At 42.2% G+C, this 19,724-nt stretch overlaps 2 protein-coding genes across 2 annotated transcripts; one reads left to right on the top strand and one right to left on the bottom strand.

The window, feature by feature from the left end:
• Window positions 1-624: 624 nt before the first annotated feature.
• Window positions 625-9,566, bottom strand: hhipl2 (HHIP-like 2; the record flags this gene model as incomplete). Its single annotated transcript, XM_079174656.1, has 10 exons — window positions 625-639; window positions 3,603-3,742; window positions 4,303-4,385; window positions 4,765-4,846; window positions 4,930-5,075; window positions 5,829-5,955; window positions 6,119-6,450; window positions 6,753-6,896; window positions 7,505-8,157; window positions 9,207-9,566. 10 exons carry the CDS (start codon window positions 9,564-9,566, stop codon window positions 625-627), a joined length of 2,082 nt encoding a protein of 693 aa, XP_079030782.1.
• A 1,496-nt stretch (window positions 9,567-11,062) lies between these two features.
• wdr32 (WD repeat domain 32) lies at window positions 11,063-19,330 on the top strand. Its single transcript, XM_079174996.1, has 7 exons — window positions 11,063-11,639; window positions 12,967-13,080; window positions 13,245-13,442; window positions 13,636-13,838; window positions 14,115-14,195; window positions 14,298-14,443; window positions 15,281-19,330. Exons 1-7 carry the CDS (start codon window positions 11,173-11,175, stop codon window positions 15,650-15,652), a joined length of 1,581 nt encoding a protein of 526 aa, XP_079031122.1. The 5' UTR covers window positions 11,063-11,172; the 3' UTR covers window positions 15,653-19,330.
• Window positions 19,331-19,724: the final 394 nt, after the last annotated feature.

Here is a 19,724-nt window from a genome sequence, read left to right as displayed (position 1 = left end):
ACACTGTCAGTGGTTATAGTGGGATGTGTTTTTAGGTTAAGAAGTCTTACGACTTAAGACTCTACATCCACGCTAGCAGCTCTGTGAACCTCTACTTACTGTAGGCACGATGGTGTTTTGAGCTAAATGCTAACATCAGCATCTGTTTATCAGTCTATCTTAGTTTAGTGAGTTAGCATGCAGGTCCTGTGTTTCCAGGGTCCTATGTTCCCCGGTTCAATATTCTGTTAACACACGTTGAGTAAACTCATAAGGTATTATGTTGTCAGGGACTCATTTTCCTATATGTTGAACTCCATGCTATGTTACCTCCCACCATAGCCCATGTCACAGTAAACAAATAGAGCTGGGGAACATATTTTTCAGGTCCCCATAGAGCTTGGGAATCAGCCCTTTCTCATTCCTAGTTTGGCAAAAAACGTACTTACACGATCTTTTCCAAAAACCTAACCAAGTATGTGTGTTGCCTGAACCTAAATGACACCAAAGGGATCCTGACCAGTCAATGTAACGAATTGGGAATTGATTGTGGGAACATTGGAGCCTGGGAGAGCACATAGGTAGATCTGGGAAACAAAGAACCCCGTGAACACAGGACCCTTTGTCATTTTTCAACCCACCTCACTACACGTCTTTAGGCTGCAGGAGAAAACCAAAGGAAAACCCAGACAGCATACAAACTCTGCACTTTGAAAAAACAAGTTAATTTCACTTGCCGTTTTTAAGTTGGAATAACAAAATTAAGTAAATACAACTAAATGTAAGTAAACTTAACAAGAGGATATAAAGTAAACATAACTTAAGACTTGACTTTTTCAAGGAAATCTGTTTCATAGATTTTTTTTCAGTAAAATCAACAAGTCAGATTTTACAGTGTATATTCATTTGTTGTTCAACTATTCTGCCACTGCGATGGACTCCAATCTTTTTAAAAAAGGCACTACAACTACAATGGTTTGTACTTTCGTCATGTCATGTGTATGAACTCTACCTCGAGCCGTGTTACGTGTCAACTTCACTGCAAGGAATTTAACAAAAATGACTAAGCACTGAAACCTGTCCTCTTTAGAGGAGACAAGTGCCCTTCAAAGGGTCCACCCCTCCAGCAAAACAGCCGCAGGTGAAGAGACACAATGGCTAATGGGAGCCGTTGTGTCTCTGGCTTTCGAGGAAACAGGTTTTTTTGTCTTTTTGTCAACCAATGTGTTGAAACATGAAGTCAAAGGTCCCGGAACCCAAGAGGTGTTTTTAGAACTGGTGATGTTTTAGCACAAAGGAGTAGTTATGTAGGTCTGTAATTTGTAAGGGTCCCGAGTTAACAGAACTTCAACATATACTTACCCATGTAGAGGACACACGGTAGACTTACATTACATCTTGAGTGCAGCCCTGTATGTTTTCAGAGCTACACATCTAGACCCTTCTGTTTCTAATCAGTATACTTTATGTTTCATGCATTTGCAGATGTGGTTTGGGACATTAAAGTGGGGAGGTGCTCCATGTAAGGGGGTTGTATGAGGTCCTGTGATGTGGCAGGGCCCCCAAAGTTTCCAAACTAGCGTTACTTTACTTGTCCAAAGGCGTATAAACACACAAACTCTTATTTCCTACTAATTTGGTTTTGAGACAGGACTTGACTTCTTACGTTGTGGACACAGAGGAACAAGCAGGAATACAGTTTAACTGAGAAGGAGAGCTCATGATAAGACATGAAGATTGTTTCTTTTGTGTGGCTGCTGTTGTCTTTTTTCTATGCATGATCATGTTGCAACATGGTGTTTTAATGTCATAGTATGGTATGGTTAGTTTATGTCATGTCATGGCACAATATGGTACATTTATGCCGTGTCATGATATGGAATGGTAACGATATGTCATGGAATAGTCAATTCATGCCACGTCATGGTATGATATAGTTTGGAATGGTATGTACGGTACATTTACGATATACTGTATGTCATGTCATGCCCTGGCATGGTATGATATAGTATCTTATGGTAGGTTTATGTTGAAGTTATGTCATGTTACAGTAGATGCTATAACTTCAATTGTTTGAAACCTTTAAAATGTTAAATTATTAATCATGACTTGTCATATTTGTCATGTAAAAAACATAAAAAACTGTTATGGTAAATGTTACGTTGTACTTTACAATATGACATGTGACAGTACAGCACGATTGTGTCACGTCATAGTATACATGGTACTGTATGTTTGTGTCATGTCATGCTGTTATGAAATGTTATGTCATCTCATGTTACATAAGCATACACCCTTGCGTAACCTTTCTTTCACCAGAGTCAAAACAACAGAACAAAAAATGTAATTTCTGCCTCCTTCAGTAATCATAACATACAGAATGTAGGTCTCAAGATTGGCAGCAGAGAAAAAACTAACTAGTTAGATTCGTGTAACCTCTGGGTGCACAACTGCACGTCGCAGTCGGGATGTCTTAACATTTACAGGCGTCATTATGCAAACCACAGTCACAGTTATGATCAGTGGTGTGGAGTTTAATTACAGAGAGCTGCAGAGACACACACACACACACACACACCTTCTAATGTTTATTTTTAACACTTGCATGTGTTGTTCAATTAGAGCATTTTAACAACACTGGGCTTTGGTATAGTTACAAGTATTATTTCAGTTTTTTGCTTATTTTCACTTCTAACTTATTTGATATTCTTTAAATACAGACAGGGTGGTGATTAAGTTTTACGACAGTCAAAAAATAAAATGTAAAGGAAAAAGTGTTGTTGGACACATGATTGCGTGCAACAGTTGTGGTTTGTAATTTAAAGGAGTAGTTTTAACATTTTGGGAAAACTCTTATTCCTTTCTTGCTTGGACGAGAAGATTGAGAGTAAACATGAAGCTACCACGATCAACCTGTTAGCTTAGCACAAAAATTGGACACGGAGGAAACAGCCAGCTTGGTTCTGCATTAAACAAACTAAATATTGTTTATTATTAATTATTAAATATTATTTGTGCTAAGCTAAGCGACAGCTTCATGAGAGTGGTATCAATTAATAAGCGCAGATCCCAAAATGTCGAACTATTCCTTTAAAACATGATATTTAACAGATTGTTTAACAAAATAAAATGTTCAAAATAAAACAAAAATACATCGTTTAAAGTGCTTTTTTCACTTGCTTTCTCTTTACCTGAAGTTTGTTTTGCATTGTTCTGTTCGTTTTCACATTTAAGTTTGTCTTAGTTTTGTTCATGAAGGAATGATATTGTTTGGCAGATTCTTTCAACTTAATGCTGTTTTTCTTATGTACGACCGGCTTCTGTGCAGCTTTTGGGGAAACCTTCCTCATGTGCATCGTGCTACGTTTCAGGCTGTTGATTTTTTTAAGAGCGTTACTTTTTAAATCAGCTTTGGCAGTTTGGTTGGTCGTTGGTTTAACTTTGTCTCTGAAAGGCGTCATCACAGCTGTCTTTTTTGATTGTTCCTTGGATTTCTGTCTCACAGTATTCTTCTTCGTTTGTGCGTTAGCTGGCTGCTTTTTCAGCACTTTTTTTTTCTTCCACGGTTGCAACTTATTTGTCTTCGTCGCTTTCTTATCAAGTGATTTCCATTTCGGCTTCACAGCAGCGCTGCTTGTCGTGGCCTCGCTGGCGGCGGTCGCTGTTGGTGTGACGTGGCTCCTCGTCACCGTTGGTTTGGTGGTGAGTTTGAATTTTCTCGGCGGTGGTCTGGTAGGTTTTTCATTTGTGTCTAGCACAGTCACTGAAATTGCACAGATGTCAGTAAGTACCCATTTTCACATTTCTACTCAACTCTGCACCCAAATATGTTGCATTTTTATACGACCGGATTCAAAACTAGGCTCCAAAAACCTGGCCTGAATGTTTAAAATGCAGTCCTTTTTTTGCCTCTTTCTATTTAAAGTATGTTTGATGTAAAACGGGAGACTGCTTTTTCTAGTTTTATATAAGACCTCAGTGTGATTATACAATTTGGCAGCAAAGAGACAGTGAATGTAGGCAATTTGTTGGCTTGCCAGAACAGATGTCTTCTTACTCTAACCTCTAACATCAATTTAAATCACTTGATAACATGGTGTGTGCATGTTGTTTATATTTAGTTCACCTTGATTGAACCAAACCTATTTTCTACTTTAAAAAAAAATAAAAACACCATGAACATACTTCAGTTGAAGGTACAATTTCAGAGTCCTACAATTTCGCTTTCAAATGGCTTCTGGTATGTGCACACCATTAAAACGTCACATTAAGTTTTACGAACAACAGGTGATAAAAATGCAAAGGTAAACTGAGGTGACTTACATTCTCGGGGAACAAAAGGAACCTTTTTCCCCCGGACTTTGACAGGCAGCGGCTTCTGCTTACATTTTCCTGGAGGAGCTCTCCTGTAAAAGTGATGTTATGTTAGTTGGTGTCTGGCACAATCATTTATTTCTGGTTTTATCCTAAGTCTTATCATATCTTATAGAGTTTTTATTTCATGTTGTTGGAGCATTTTTTAATCATACTGCCTGAAAACTTACTAAATTACAAATTTCATCCAGATTTCATGAGATTTGTATGGCTGATGTGAGTGCAAAAGAAATCACTGGAAATACTTTAAATTTGATGATCACAATGACAGAATACACGAAAACAAAATGACAACACAATAAATAACATTTTCCATTTATCACCATGTTTGATTGATGATTTGTCGTTTCCTCATTTGGCAAAATGTTTTAATGGTTTATGGTTTAATGTAAGCTGTGTCTGATTCTTCACCTGGAAGGGTCCATGAATTTGAAAACAGTTCCGTAAGGAGACGCAGTACTGGGGTACGCAGTGGCCAAAAAATATAGTTCCCCTAAAATAAAAACAGAAAACGGCTCATGAGTACGGTTCCATTGGGACTAAACATAACTAAACGCTGTGAGGAATCACCGTCACCTGCTTCATCTTCAGCAAACGAGATGATGAACTTGTGGTGATGATTGATGAGTCCAGGAAATGAGCACGTCTTTGTTCCCCCCATACACAAACTCCTCTCCTTCCAGGTTCCTGTGGGTTTATCTTCCTCCAGCGCCATGATTCGACTGCAAGATTTAACAGGAATCACCAACCAACCAGAAACATTTATCACATGAAAGGCAGGAATCAACAGTTTATCTCTCAGCTTTAATATTGTGAAGAGGATGTAAACACCAATAAAAAAGCCTGTTGGCCATTATGTATATATTGTATAATGTATAAACTCAAAAACAAGACTGTAAGAAGGAACTCCATCACTTCAAATATTAAAGGAGTAGTTTAATTTAATCCTGTAAAATTATGCATTGTTATTTTTAAACTTTGGTTTTAATACAGATTAAATAAAAAAGATACAGTGTGTAAATTACGAGCTGTGGCTTTAGTTTTTTTTACTGAATAGAACCAGGCTAGCTGTTTCCCTCTGTTTCCAGTCTTTATGCTAAGCTAAGCAGCAGCAGGTGGCTCCAACTTCCCATTTAGCGCACAAACACTGATTATTAGTGAATTAAAATGCTTTTAAAGTTTGTTAATATTTTGTCACAATATGAACTAATGAGATTAAGTTAATGAATTGGAGAGAACTAAATATATATGGTGTGGTTGAATATCAGTGGATCGACACATATGCTGTAAACTGTAAGTCAATTAAACTTAAGTAAACCCGGGGACTCGAGTGATGTGTCTTGAATTCCTTCAAAATGGTTTTTTCTATAAATAAAAAAAAGCACAACAGCTGAGCAAACATGCTGTTCCTTCCCTCTTTTTTCTCTCCATAACAGTTGGAGTACTCTATTTGGCTGAGATCAACACAATCTTACCCACTCATGAAGTCTCCAAAAATGTACAGTCCGTTCAGATTGGGTGACTCACATCCTCTGTACACATATCCCCCTGTCACGGACTTCCCAACATGATGGCTGTATGCAAATATGGGGAGGACGTCATCTGTGGTGGCAGAGAAAGATGCACTCAATTTATCTCAAATCTGAAGCATCAAAATAGGATTGAAAGCGTGGCACATTAAGGCGGAAGTAACAGGTGGTGAAAGTGTCCCCGAGACAGAAAATAGCTCTTGATTTTTATCACATGAACAGCAAAAAATACTCACCCAAGGAGGAGTTGTGGCACAGTTTTATATCAAAGCACTCAAAGCCCTCTTTGGCTCTCCATCCGTAGTTCCCTCCCTTCACGATGATGTCAATTTCCTCGTAGCGGTTTTGACCCACGTCTCCACAGAATATCCTGCCTCTGCCGTATCGGCTGACCGGGTCTCCGCGGTCCACAGAGCAGCGCCACATGTTTCTGACCCCGTATGCATACACCTCCGGACGGGCCTCTGGGTCACGCAGGAATGGGTTATCGGGGGGGATCCTGTACTGCTTCCCACTGGAGTCACTTCTATCTACATCAATGCGGAGCACTTTTCCCAACAGAGCACTCCTGGGTGGGAAAAAACAATAGGATTTAGAAACAGTTGTGACCTTCTAGTGCAGTGATTCACAACCGTGTAACACCGGGATGTGGATAGCATGAGGAAAACAAAGATCATTGCCAACTCTAGCACATCAAAATTAAAAAAGGGACTTGAACGCTTGAACTTAACAAGCTCTTTCCATCTCACCTCATACACATACTCTGAACTCACAAAAACAAGGAAAACATGAGTACATGAGTTCATCTGCTGTTACTTCAGACAGAAAACCGTTGGGAATTGTCACTTGAAGAAACCTGAGGCACCTTACTTGTTTTGCGCATTGCCATGCTTCCCAAACGGATCTCCAGCTTTTCCACCATCACCAGTAAAGATGTACAAACATCCATCGAGACCGAACAGCAGCTGGCCTCCGTTGTGGTTTGCGGCGGGCTCCACGATCTCTAGAATGGTTCTGAATGTAAAAAGGATGCAAGTTGAGAACAATCTCATCTGCTAAAGGTGATAAATATCTGGTTTTCATGATTTTTAAGTCTGCCTTCAGGTCATGATTTATCCAGGCTTTACCTCTTCACTATGGATACTTTGGTGTATCACACTCATTCCATAGGCCAGCATTATTTAAAAGTTTAAAGTTTTGGTTTTACAGGGTTTTCTTTGGCCTGGAAGCAGTGACTTCCTCTGCTGGTCATAATAAGAAGGCACCACATTTTGGGTAACGTCAGGGACTGTATCTTAAATTCACAATATCGTATGAGGTTTTCTGTACTTTTTATGTGCTTTCTTTTAATTGTTGCACATTGAGTTGAGCACGCTTCCTGCTGAGAAAAAAGAGAAATGAAACGGCGCGCAAGGCCCCAGAAAAGCTTGAGCCGACCCTGAAGTGATTTACAGTATTCATTTCAGAACATGTCTGTGCAAGGTTTAGTGCACTTCCAGCCCAGAGGCTGACAGTGTAGGTAGGTAGGTCTTTCAAAGGGTAATTGCAGTAAAGGTATACAATTATACATTGTCAGCAACACGTTGATGCCATTAAAAGAGCAAAAGGAAGCTATAGCGTACCTCTCTGAGTACGGATCAGCCATGTTCATATCGTGGGCAGACACCTCCATCTCACTGACTCTGACCTTCTCCACCTCCCCGTTGACCTGGATAGAGTAGTAGATGAAGAAGCGTCCGTTGTCCCGGTACTCGGGGTGGAAGGCCATGCCCAGGAAGCCCCTCTCGTCCCCCAGCCAGGGTGTAGTCATCACCTCCCCGCTCATGTCCAGGAAGGGCTGCTCCAGCCGGCTGCCGTCATGCAGGTGAACCCACACAAAGCCCACCTGTTCGGCAATGAACATGCGATGTGTGCCGTCGCCGCTCTGAAGCATCAACACGGGGTTCCTGAGGTTGTTGGCCACCTCTGTGAGGCACACCTGGAGACACCCTCTGGGGTCCTCCGCCACCCGTCCCAGGTTGCTGTTGAGGTCGGGGCTCTTCAAGACGTTGGGGTAGCAGTAGTCCCGGTCGGACAAGTCGACCAGGCTGCAGAACGTGGACGCGTCTCGCTCAGACGTGTCCTGCAGCAGCTGGTTCTCGGTTAAATATTTCACCACATGGCGACATTTGCCGTGAAACTCGATGCAGTAGGCGAAGCAAAGGCCAGGTAGCTCTCTGACAGGTGTGTAGGGGTCCTCAGCATCATAGAGGTGGGCGGCATACGGAGAGCACTCCTAGATGGAGGAAACACGAGACACTTCAGTGAGTGTACTGACTATCACAGAGACGATTAAGGACACTGGTATAAAAAGAAGGCAAAGATTAAAGGGGACACTTTCTTTCCCCCTGTCTTTATTAGTATCCCCATTAGCACTAGCATTAGGTGCTGGCTGTTGTTCCTGCTCCACACACATACAGTCAGACACACACATTAACCACATAAAGAAAAGCAAAACAGCTCATTTTATTGAAGTAACAATCAAGCACTGAATGAAAACAAATGTGTCTCTCTTTAACAAACAATCACAACTATAAATCAATCAGAATCATTTTGGACTCTTCGTCAAAATGATCTAAAATCATATTTATCCATCCTGCGTTTTCACACATTTAAATCCAAGAAAATACGGATATTGATAAATATTTCTCAGTCACACTTTAGCTGACTAGAGAGGGACATCTGACGTTAGAACTAAAGCATGGAAGTGTCCCTGAGGACGAAGACATATTCCGGCAGCACTCAGCCCCCCTCCCCTGCACGCCATTGTTTGAGGAATATGGAAATATTGAATAGTAATATTCATCTATTGTCAAGGTGCTGTGGCTCAGGCCTTCCACACATTGTCAGTAGTTTCGAGAAGTGTTGGTTAATACGAATTTTAACTTATTCCACTTTTTAAGTCATTATAAAGACTCTGGGTTGGAGGCCTTTTAAGAGTTAATGCAGAGTTTTGTGAATGGAAATCACAGGTTCCCTTTCTCATCAAAATAAAATCTCCTCTAAATTGTTTCTGCCCAACTGTTAATTAAAATGTGGATTACATTAAATTGAGGAACAGGAGTGCTGTATGTCAATAAAATTATAGCAAATGAAATAAAACTAAAAGTAGCATGATGCCTGAACTTTGATCTATTTACAGTTGTAGATCTAGCTTAATTTTGATCGAGGTTGATAGAGAGTTAAATATCGCACTGAGCAATGTTTTATTCTGTGAAATCACTTTTTTTTTATTCATCACAGTTACCTCCTCAAAAGCACACAGATAAGAGCATACATATTTACCTGGCACATGATTTCCTTCAACATGTCTGCACAGAGCTCATGACCCTCCGTTTCCAACTGGTCAATGATGTCCCAGTATCTCTCTGCGATCGTGTTGTCCGTTTTCTGGTCGCAGCAGCCAAACTGCTCGTACTGGGTACAAAACTCCAGGTGCCACGAAGGTTTGAAAGGTGGCTCGAAGTCCAGACACTGAGGATGAGCTGAAGCTGGTTGGACCGGGACGAGCAACATCCCTGACATGATCAGGATAAACTCGGGAAGGCTCATGGGCTTTTTGGATGAGCTCGGACGTGCCGCCGTGCGTAAAAACGCGCAACGGGCTCCACTTGGAGGGAGCGCAGTATCTTGCATACTTGTCATTTTTGACGTCTGCCCCCGAAAGAGCTCAACTGGTTAGTCTCCTTTATGTGTAAGACAGAGTGTACGTGTGCGCGTGAATGTATGTGTTACGCGTGCGCAAAAGTAGGTGGACGTGCGTCCCAGCAGCCAATCACTGCCTCATTTGCCCTCCACGCGTCTCGCCACCTGCGCAATCCAGGTAAAAATGCACCTTGTCTCCCATAATTTGTCCCAATTAAAACAAAACACATTCGTAATGACTCATTAAGTTAATTAGAATTGTTATTTTACTCACACTTTGGGTTTCAGTAGAGCAATTGGCAGAGGACACACGCACACACAGACAGCAGGGCACAGTGTCGACGCATGCAAACATCAACATGCTACCACAACACACAACACATGTAATTATGTCTCTCGTGGATCTAACGCCTCCGGGCAGCAACATCTTGGCACCAGCTGTGCGTCATACAGATGTGTACTGTCCCGGCATGTCAACTTTGATTTGCATAGTCAAGATGTTTGTCATCATTTTCTGCTGGTGCCAAGTGAAACACATGTAATTAAGACAAACAGAATCCTGCTTTGTTTTTAGTGATTTAGTGATAGTTTATCTATCCCCAAATATATAAATCTTTTTTTTTTACTTACTATTTTGTTGACAGAATTTTATCAGGATCAAAACACAATTACATGACACTTACAGAGGGTTTCCACAGTGCATTGTTTAGCAGAGGTGCTACCACTCTGCACCTGACACATTATACCTCCTCTATTGATCAATTTAGTGAGTAGATAACAGTCTTAACAATATAGTCACACTAAATATATGGCATGTTTCCATGCGTCACACGAACCCGATTTAAGACGGGTAAGAAGAGGTTGTTTAAATTGCCTTTTTTGGGAGGGGGGGGGGGGGTCTTTATGTCTGCCAACTTGAACTCTCACAACCTTTGTAGAATCAACACGAAGCTAGAGACCAGTACATTACATTATAACCAATGTTTTTGTTGTCCATCATGGAAAGAAAGTAACACACAAAATAACGTGCAGTATTTATCCATCAGATGGCAGCAACCAATTTGCGAATGCACCTGAAAGTGAACAAGGATGCGGAAATACGTCATTTTTTTTAGTTCGCGTTTGTTTTGGTGAGGAGAAAATTAGTTAGTTAGAATAAAAAACATAAAACTTCCGTCTGGACGCTTCAGCTTAAAATATTTATTGATGAAAATTGATTTGTTGATACATAATTGAATCGAGAAAAACAGCAACAAATAAACAAAAATACGATCAAAAATGAATAAGTAATAATCGTAATGTGTTTTGTTTTAATTCAACACACAAACATGGAAAACAAAATATATTTGGAAGTTTATTTTGAAGGCTGAACCTGTTCTCTTCCGGTCGCGTTCAAGTTAACCGTGTTTGTGTTGACGCGCGCAGTTAAGGCGCTGCCAAGCCTGACAAAATACAATTTGAACGGAACGTATGCAGCTAAAAATCCACCGCCATGGCACCATAAACGGGTGGAAAGAAGACACGGTTGCATGCTCGGTAGGTGACCCGAGTCGGGCAACTTTTCCCTGAAACACAGACGGCTGTGTTGGACGCCGGAGTAGCTACAATGAGCTCGGAGCACCAGAGCGACAGCGAGGACGCGGACGAGTCGCAGGACAGGCCCAACAACAGCGGCGGCGACAAAGAGGAGGACCCCGACATCGACGACTCGGACGTGGAAGATGAAATCGCTCCGAGGGTTTCTCCCTCTCCGCCGGGCAGCAGCGGGATTAGGCCGGAGCGCAGAGCGAGGTCTCCGGCGTCGGAGGAGCGAGAGCCCCGCTGCGAACCGCCCGCCGCGCCGCCGCCGGGCTCCAGCGGCGAGGGCTCCAGCGCGGTCACCCGCAGGGGGAATACCCTGTTCTCCTGGCTGCAGAGCAGGACTATAAGGCGAGGGGTGTTTGTGGACCCAGCTAGGGAAAACTTCAGGACAATGACCAGTTTGTACTGCTCAATGAATCCGGCGGCGGAGTCTGTCAACCTGAGCACCCAGACACACGGAGCGGTGTTCAACCTGGAGTACTCTCCGGATGGGTAAGACAACACCTCTACATTTCAGGCCTTTTCACCCGGAGATCATGTTCAAAGGGCTCTCACTATGGACATGTTAAACAGTGCACTAATGGGGGGGATTGCCTGGAAAGTGCTTGAATTGCTTCATCAGATCCATCCTCGTGTCTCTGGACACCTGCAGCATCCAAGGACCACTTGTGTAGGAAAGCCCACTGGTTGATATTTATGTTGAAACATATTAAAGATGAAGTTCTAAACTGGCAATCACAACATGGTAGTTTGAAAAATCCTCAAAACAAAAGCCACTCGCAGTGAACTGATGACAACACGCGTGGTTTAAGCCTCGGTGACTCAGACGTAGGAAGTAAATCCTGCAGTGAAACCAGGTCGAGCTGTCCGGTCCGGGTCTGCTTCGTTTGTGGGCTGATTGTGACAGCAGGACAGAACGCATGCAGTGTTTTTTTTGTGTGGAAAATGCATGAAAATGCATGCTTTGAAGCTTTACATCTTTGAGGCCTTTTTAATGAGAAAACTGATCTCATGTTATGACACAATTTTAATAACATTATTCACATTAATACAACTTTTGGTACATGACTGTCGTGGGAAGTCAATTTCAGTTCATTCACTTAATTTTTGTCAAAACAGATTTGATGTTTTATGATGCATTTCCTTATTGGGGAGTGGTATTATTTTATCATATCATTTCTTTTGCCTCTGCAGATACGTTTATGCCCAAAACGATGTCTTAAATCTAAGAGTTGTGTCCAGAAATTGAAAAAGAAGTCTCTTTTCTTCTGTAACCTCAGCTCTTCCAGTCCGACTCTCTTCAAATTAGCTGTTCAGCATTTTAACATCTGCTGATAATACATCACCTACAATTATGGGATGGCATAAACTGGTATTTGAACTTCTACCAAAGTCTAACACACAGATTAAAATGTGAAATAGTGATTTTTGGTCTTGGACATCTTTCAACATTCTGGTGAAGGGCTTACAAATATTGTATTAAAATGAACGTTATGAAATGAATGAAAATTAGTAAACTGACATTCTTGGGTTATAAGGAGGAATAGTTATTTATCTTATTTATTTGTATTAAATTATTATTGATTTTCCCATTTTTCTCTCCAGATGTTTCTCTGCTGCATCGCTGTCAACTCTAACAACTTCTACATAAATACATAGATACTATGATGCTTCCCCATTAATACTCCCACCGTATATTTCTGTGCTATTATCTATGTACATCATATATGTTGGATCTAAGTTAGAAGTTGTATTGTTGGGAGCAGTCTGCATAATAAGAATATTGTTCACAAACCAAGTCTCTGATTCGTCCGCTCAGGTCTGTGCTGACTGTGGCCTGCGAGCAGACTGAAGTCCTGTTGTTTGATCCCATCTCGTCCACACACATTAAAACCCTGACGGAGGCCCACGAGGACTGCGTCAACAACATAAGGTGCTTTTCTCAAATTCTAAATCATCCAGGGAGGGTTTTTAAAAGTTTCCACCAAACAAAAAGAATCAGGGTGGTCAACTACGTTAGATTAAAGCTCCTTGTCCGGATATGAACGTCTTGATTCATGTCCAATAATCACCTTCACTATCTGTGCCCCCCTGCAGGTTTTTGGACAATCGTTTGTTTGCCACCTGCTCTGACGACACCACCATTGCATTATGGGATCTCCGTAAGCTGAACTCGAAGGTTTGCTCGCTGCACGGCCACGCCAGCTGGGTGAAGAACATCGAGTACGACACCAACACTCGTCTCCTCGTCACGTCCGGCTTCGACGGCAACGTCATCACGTGGGACACCAACAGGTCTGTGTCGTTGTGTGAGCGTCAGAGTTTGTACTGCGGACATTTAAGAGTAGATATTAGAAAACCGAATGAGTCTCTTTTCATCTACCGTGTTTGTCTTGATCCAAACCGCTCGTTTTTGAAGTACAGATTTACACTTAATTATTCAAGCCATCAAACCTTCTGTCATTGTCCGTCCGTCCCCCCCCTGCAGGTTTACAGAAGACGGCTGTCCGCACAAAAAGTTCTTCCACACCCGTTACCTGATGAGGATGCGTCTGACGCCCGACTGTTCCAAGATGCTCATCTCCACTTCCTCGGGGTACCTGCTCATCCTCCACGACCTGGACCTCACCCAGTCCCTCGAGGTGGGCAGCTACCGCATGCTGCGAGCGCGCCGGACGCCCCTCAGCTCAGGTCAGACCACAGTCTCCCTGAACACGAAACATTCTGCCCACATGTCATATATTTATTCACCCTTTCTCACCAAAAGAAATCTTCACCAAATGCTCTGACAAAAACAAAATATCCGGTATCTTTGGCTGTCGCAGGCCTGTAATAAGCTCGTCCAGTCATTTCCTTCGGCTCGAATGTCGTGTGTTTGTGTTTCTGTAATTAGAAAAACTACGAAAGAACGTCACTGTTGATTCCAGATTGAATAAACTGATTTCTGACCCTGCTGTGATTCCGCAGACGGAGGCACGTCTGCGTCCAGGTCAGCTGGAACTCCTCGCCAGGGAAATGACTCCAGCAAGATCCACCCTCCTCGAGAAGGTCAGAGAAAACGACGGTGTAAAACTGAATAATAGATGTCACCCGAGGCTCCGCCGAAGTAATAAAGACGAAGACCATAAACGATTAACTTTGTCCTCGCAGGTCTTTCTCCCAGAAACAGCCTGGAGGTCTTGACTCCAGAGATCCCTGGAGAGAGAGACCGAGGGAACTGCATCACCTCCCTGCAGCTGCATCCGAAGGGCTGGGCCACGCTCATCCGCTGCTCCAGCAACATGGACGACCAGGAGGTGAGGAACACCCGTTACCTCCGATCTGTTTCATAGATGTGATCCTCAGTTTAGTGAAATAAATCGCCTCGCTGCATGTCATCATCTTCATGTTTTATAGATCTGAAAAGCAGAATTAGATCAACGATGACGTAATTTATGACATCTGTTGGTGCATCATCATCACTTGGAACTTGGCAAATGTCATAATGCACCAAATAGATAGATATATATATATATATATCTATATCTATATCTATTAGGTATGAAAAATACTGTAGTTTTTGACACTTGTGTCGATGCAACACCTGAGATTTGGTTCAAAGACCTTAACAATACTTTAAAAATAATACCTTACATAAACACGTCTTACTACAACACTCTTCTTTGTTTTTGAACAAAAGAAATCAAAGGTCACAAAGGATCATTTTCTAAACACAAGCCACCTCATGAGAACTTATTATAGGGATTTACAGATATCGGATATCGGGCCAATACACTTAGTTCCTGTTCATTTTGAAGATTCTCTTTATCAAGTTGCTGATTTTATTATTTTAACAATAAATACAAATTCAGTAGATTTATTGCAGCTCATTCTGTCAAAACATACATTTTCTTTAACTGTTTTGCATTGACTCTTAGACCTGGTGTGAGTTTGTCTGTGCGGCTCTGCTGTCGTATGATTATGTGAATTGGTGTCTCATCACAAGCAGAAAGCCACTAATAGTCCTGTTGTCGTCACTGCGGGTCCCCGGACCAAGTCTCTCTGCAGTGACGCCGCCGCCGCCGTGATTAACAGTGTCTGGTATGTGACGTGGACTCTTCATCTAAACCTGCGTCTCCGTCTTCTCTCTCCAGTGGACGTGTGTGTACGAGTTCCAGGACGGAGCGCCCACCCGCCCGCTGCTGTCCCCCCGCTGCTCCCTCCGCCTCACCCACTACATCGAGGAGGCCAACGTCGGCAGGGGCTACATCAAAGAGTTGTGCTTCAGCCCGGACGGACGGCTCATCTGCTCCCCGTACGGCTACGGCGTCCGCCTGCTGGCCTTCGACGACAACTGCGGCGAGCTGGTCGACTGCATGCCCGTCCAGACCAGCTGCCTCAGGGAGATCCGCTCCATCTACTCGCACAGCGACGTGGTGCTCACCACCAAGTTCTCCCCGACGCACTGCCAGCTGGCCTCGGGCTGCCTCAGTGGACGCGTCGCCCTTTACCAGCCCAAGTTTTAACCACCGGTGCTGTCGAGAGAAACGACGCGCTTGCAGACCTGGGTAAAGAAGTGCTCATCAGGGTTCCTGCAGAAACGTCCCAGAATACTGTTTCTACAGCCACTTTTCTATGATTATAAACTCCCAAGCATTGAATATATGCAGAAATCTGCTGCACAAAGACTGTATCTAATTAGTAATATGGCCTTCCTGCTATCCTTTTGTTATAAATTATATCAAAACCATCAATCAATCTGCATCTTTAGAAACCCTGATAAACATTTCCTAGCATTTGTTTTAAAGTGCTCAAGTGGACCAGCTGGGTGGGATTTACTGCATGCAGATATTTCACATACTCTGACATGTGGTATAACTGGAATTTTGTGATTTCTCTGGACCCTCTGCCAGACAATCTGTTATGGAAAACTCCACCCATCTGGTACCCAAAAAAGGACAAAAATATATATATATATATATATATATATTTTAAGCACTTTCTAAACCCAGGTCTGCAGCTGTGAAACAGACTGCGTTTGTCTGGGACGGAGCTGTCGGCCGACGCCTGAAAGGAAAGTCAAATCAAAACAAAAGAAGAAGTCTTCAGCCTTGACCCGGCTGCAGGAGTGAGTTCAAACTTTAAGCCTCTCTGACCCGGAACGTCACGGAAAAGAAATGACAACGGGCATCTGTGGCTTTGAAAAGCAGACTCCCATCCAGACTGAGGAGCGTGTTGGAAGTCCAAACTTGCAACATTCTTTTTCATACTAAAGATTGATTTTGGCCCCTAAAGCAGGAGAAAACGTTGACTTATTTTGAGACTCGACGCATCCAGATGTTGCCGTCTCGGGACAGAAACACTAAGGATGCGAACAAACAAGACAGATATTAATCCAACCGACAAGACGAAGAAGAAACGAGGCGCTTGTGTCTGTCGTCTGCGCTGCCGTTGCTCTTCTTGCTCCGCTCTGCTCATGCCTTCGTCACAGGTGCTGCTTCTCTGCTCATACAATCTTTCTTCAAGGACCTCATCATCAACGCCTTTACCCGCCTGTTTCTCTTCGTTTTTCTGTCTCCACGCTGTTTTTCCGCCTTCATGGTCTTTAGTGGTTTAGGTTTTTTAGTGGTTTTATTGGCGTGTTAATGTCGGCGCTTGTTGTTCACGGTGTTCATTTGATTTTACACATTTCACTTTTTGCCATCGTTTAGTATTAGCCACGTTGGATTCACATCTTATTTCCCTTCACAGTTTGTGTGTTTTTTATCTTAAGCCTGTGAGTGGAAACTTTATGCAGTCTGGACAACAGAAAAGTCCAGCTGCTGTCATTTCCCGTCATTTTCCACATCCACTTTCTGTGCGAAACACTATTGCAAGAATGTCAGACTTTTGCGAAAAAGAAAAGCTTTTTGCAATTACACATTTCTTCCCTGAAAGATACGGCTGGCATTATTCTGCACGGTAGTCCGTGTACCGAGACTTCCCTACCTTGTCTGTGGCACTCAGCCTGAACTTAACTGAAGACGTAAATCTTTAAAAAGGAAAAGAAATACATAGTTTGATCATGTTTTTAAAAGGCTCAGTATTTTCCTGACCATGCTGGCTACTGTAGTTTGTAACAAACATTTCTTTCAGCTGCGGACTAAACACACAATAAGTGTTCTAGTGAGCGTTCCCGGCAGCAGGATGGAGGATATGGGATTAATATAAAAACTACGATGTCCGATGATGATGAAGGGACCTGACAGTCAGTGCAGCTGAGCGGCTCACTGACGTGTTTTTAATAGTTTTTTTGACAACAACTGAGCTCTTTGGCACAAAGGAATCAGTAATTGTTTGGCCAAGCAGACAACGTTGGAGTGTTTTGGGTCGTGAGATTTATTGACTGTAAGAATATTGCCAGCCTCATCCTTTAATTTAACAGCTTGCTGGCTTTTTGTCAGAAGAGGTTGCCTCAGCATTGTTTCGTTTAACCTTTTATAGGATGAAGTGTTGCCAAGAAACTTGATTTTTTGCTCTTGTACCTCATTTCGTTGGTGTTTTGAGTGTTGATCCACGTCAGTGTTTGCTTTTTTTCTTTCCTCCCCTTGCATCGCATCCAGTTTCTCATTATTACTGTTGTCCTAAAAGGTGACCAATCAGGTGTTTCTCCTCTCTGAGGACCGGCAATTGTGTGCGTTGATGTTTCCAACCAGTGCGTAGTATAGCTGCTGTAAGAGCCGAGCACACGCATGGATGTCACATCTTACTGTAAACTGGTTGCAGTGCATACTGACTGACTGCAGAATAGATATTAAGTAAAGAAAAAATTAGACATTAGCGTATACTACTATGCATACAAGCCTTTATGAAGATTCACCGTTCTTATTTATGCCAGGGTGATGCTCTGTGTGGAACTGTCAGATGCCAAAATATGTTTTGCTTGGACAAGGCAGTGCTTCTCCTCTGTAGTGTGATTGTGAGCTGAGAACTAAAAGGTGAACATCTGCTTTTATGGATTTTTGTTTTTTTGTATCTTTCCATATGGAAAAAAGCTTGAATTGTAAAATATGTTTGGGAAATACTCTTTTTCTCTTTCTTGCAGAAAGTGAGATGGACGCATTTTGGACCTTTCATTGAATGTAACTAATGCTACCGCTAGCAGCCTGTTAGCTTGACTTAGCTTGCTTTGTAAAAAGACGGGGGAAACGGCTTTCCTGGTTCGGCCCAACAGTAAAGTTTTGTCCGTATTAAAAGAAGTGTTAAACCAAGAATTTGCCATTTTATGGGGGGCTATGGACCAGAAATAAACTTATAACCCTGTAAACGGCAATTTGTCGGTTTAAAATTTCGTTTTTTGTCCAGATAAAACAAACGTAATGTGTTCATTAGCGAGCATTAAGCTGTTTCCACTTTGTGCTAAGCTAAGCTAACCGGCTGCTAGCTGTATGTAGCTATATTATCAGTATCAATCTTCTCGTCCTGGTGAGGCGTATTCCTTAAAATGTTAAAAAAATAAATGATTGAGAAATGAATTTAGATTTGAAGTAAATAAAAATAAATCATAATGCAGATTAAACTAATAGTCATAATTCCCAGCTCACAACGTGTCCCGTTCGTAATGAGAAAGGATGCTTTTAACACTTTGTACCTCAGTTAAACTGCTGTTAAAATGTTTGTATTTCAGTAACAAATGGACTTCATTTCACTTTCAGTTCAGTCAATTCAAAGACTTTCCACATTCTCTGAAACAACTCAAGTTACAAGACATGAACAAATACTCTTAAATGATTTAAATTTACATTTATACATTGAATTGACTGAGCTGAATGTTAAAGGACCGCCCATGCTGTGTCGATGCTGCTTTTATTTCACTGAAAATCACAAGCTCTTTGGAGAGAAGTGTCTTATCTGCCATTTTCACTTCAGGTATAGCAACCAATAACCGGGTTCATTCTCATGAATGTGTTCCTTGTTTTTTGTTTTTCAGTCCTGTTCTGGGTTTTAACCTGCATTCTGTTGTGTGGATTAATTGAATGTTGTCGGTAGTTCTGGTGTTACCTGTGCACTGTCACCTAAACTGAACACAGCTGGAGGGAAGGGTGGACAAGAGACGGAAACTTGTTGTTGTTCCCGAAATGGCCGTACACAGCAAGTAATCCCAACAATGATACTAGAATGGTACTTATTGTCACTGAAATAAAAAAGGTTAGCTTCTTTTGCACTGCTGACTGTTTGGTGTTTGAGTGCAGTGTTTCTGTTCTTCGGTGTTAAAGCTCCACACATGAAGTGCTGAGAATCCACCACCAGAGGGCAGTCAAACTCAACCAGTGGGTCCCAAACCAGGGGTCCTGGCCCCTCAGAGGGGGTCATGAGATGATTTACAAATTCAGAAGGAAAAGAAAACTTTCTTCTAAGTTTAGCTTTTGTCTTTTTGATTTAATAACTACTGTCACGTCATCAGCCCTCATTCTAATAAGACAATCCCATACTGGTTGAACTGGTCACAATCAGATAAAATAAAAACTCTACGGAGGGCAAAGTTGGTTCCATACTGAAATATCTCAACACCTATTGAGAGGATCGGCATGACATTTGGTACAGATATTCATGGCCCAC

The sequence above is a fragment of the Pholis gunnellus genome (genome assembly GCF_910591455.1).
Source record: "Pholis gunnellus genome assembly, chromosome: 15".
In the NCBI taxonomy this organism is placed as follows: Eukaryota; Metazoa; Chordata; class Actinopteri; order Perciformes; family Pholidae; genus Pholis; species Pholis gunnellus.
The sequence above is the reverse complement of the archived record's forward strand: the minus strand, read 5'-3'. Positions and strand labels throughout refer to the sequence as shown.

What these genes read in the sequence shown, in the direction of transcription:
- wdr32 (XM_079174996.1), top strand. Translation starts at nt 11,173, where the DNA reads ATGAGCTCGGAGCACCAGAGCGACAGCGAGGACGCGGACGAGTCGCAG. An exon ending in ATCACGTGGGACACCAACAG is followed by an intron (nt 13,443 to 13,635) that starts GTCTGTGTCGTT and finishes CCCCCCCTGCAG; the next exon opens with GTTTACAGAAGACGGCTGTC. An exon ending in GATCCACCCTCCTCGAGAAG is followed by an intron (nt 14,196 to 14,297) that starts GTCAGAGAAAAC and finishes TTGTCCTCGCAG; the next exon opens with GTCTTTCTCCCAGAAACAGC.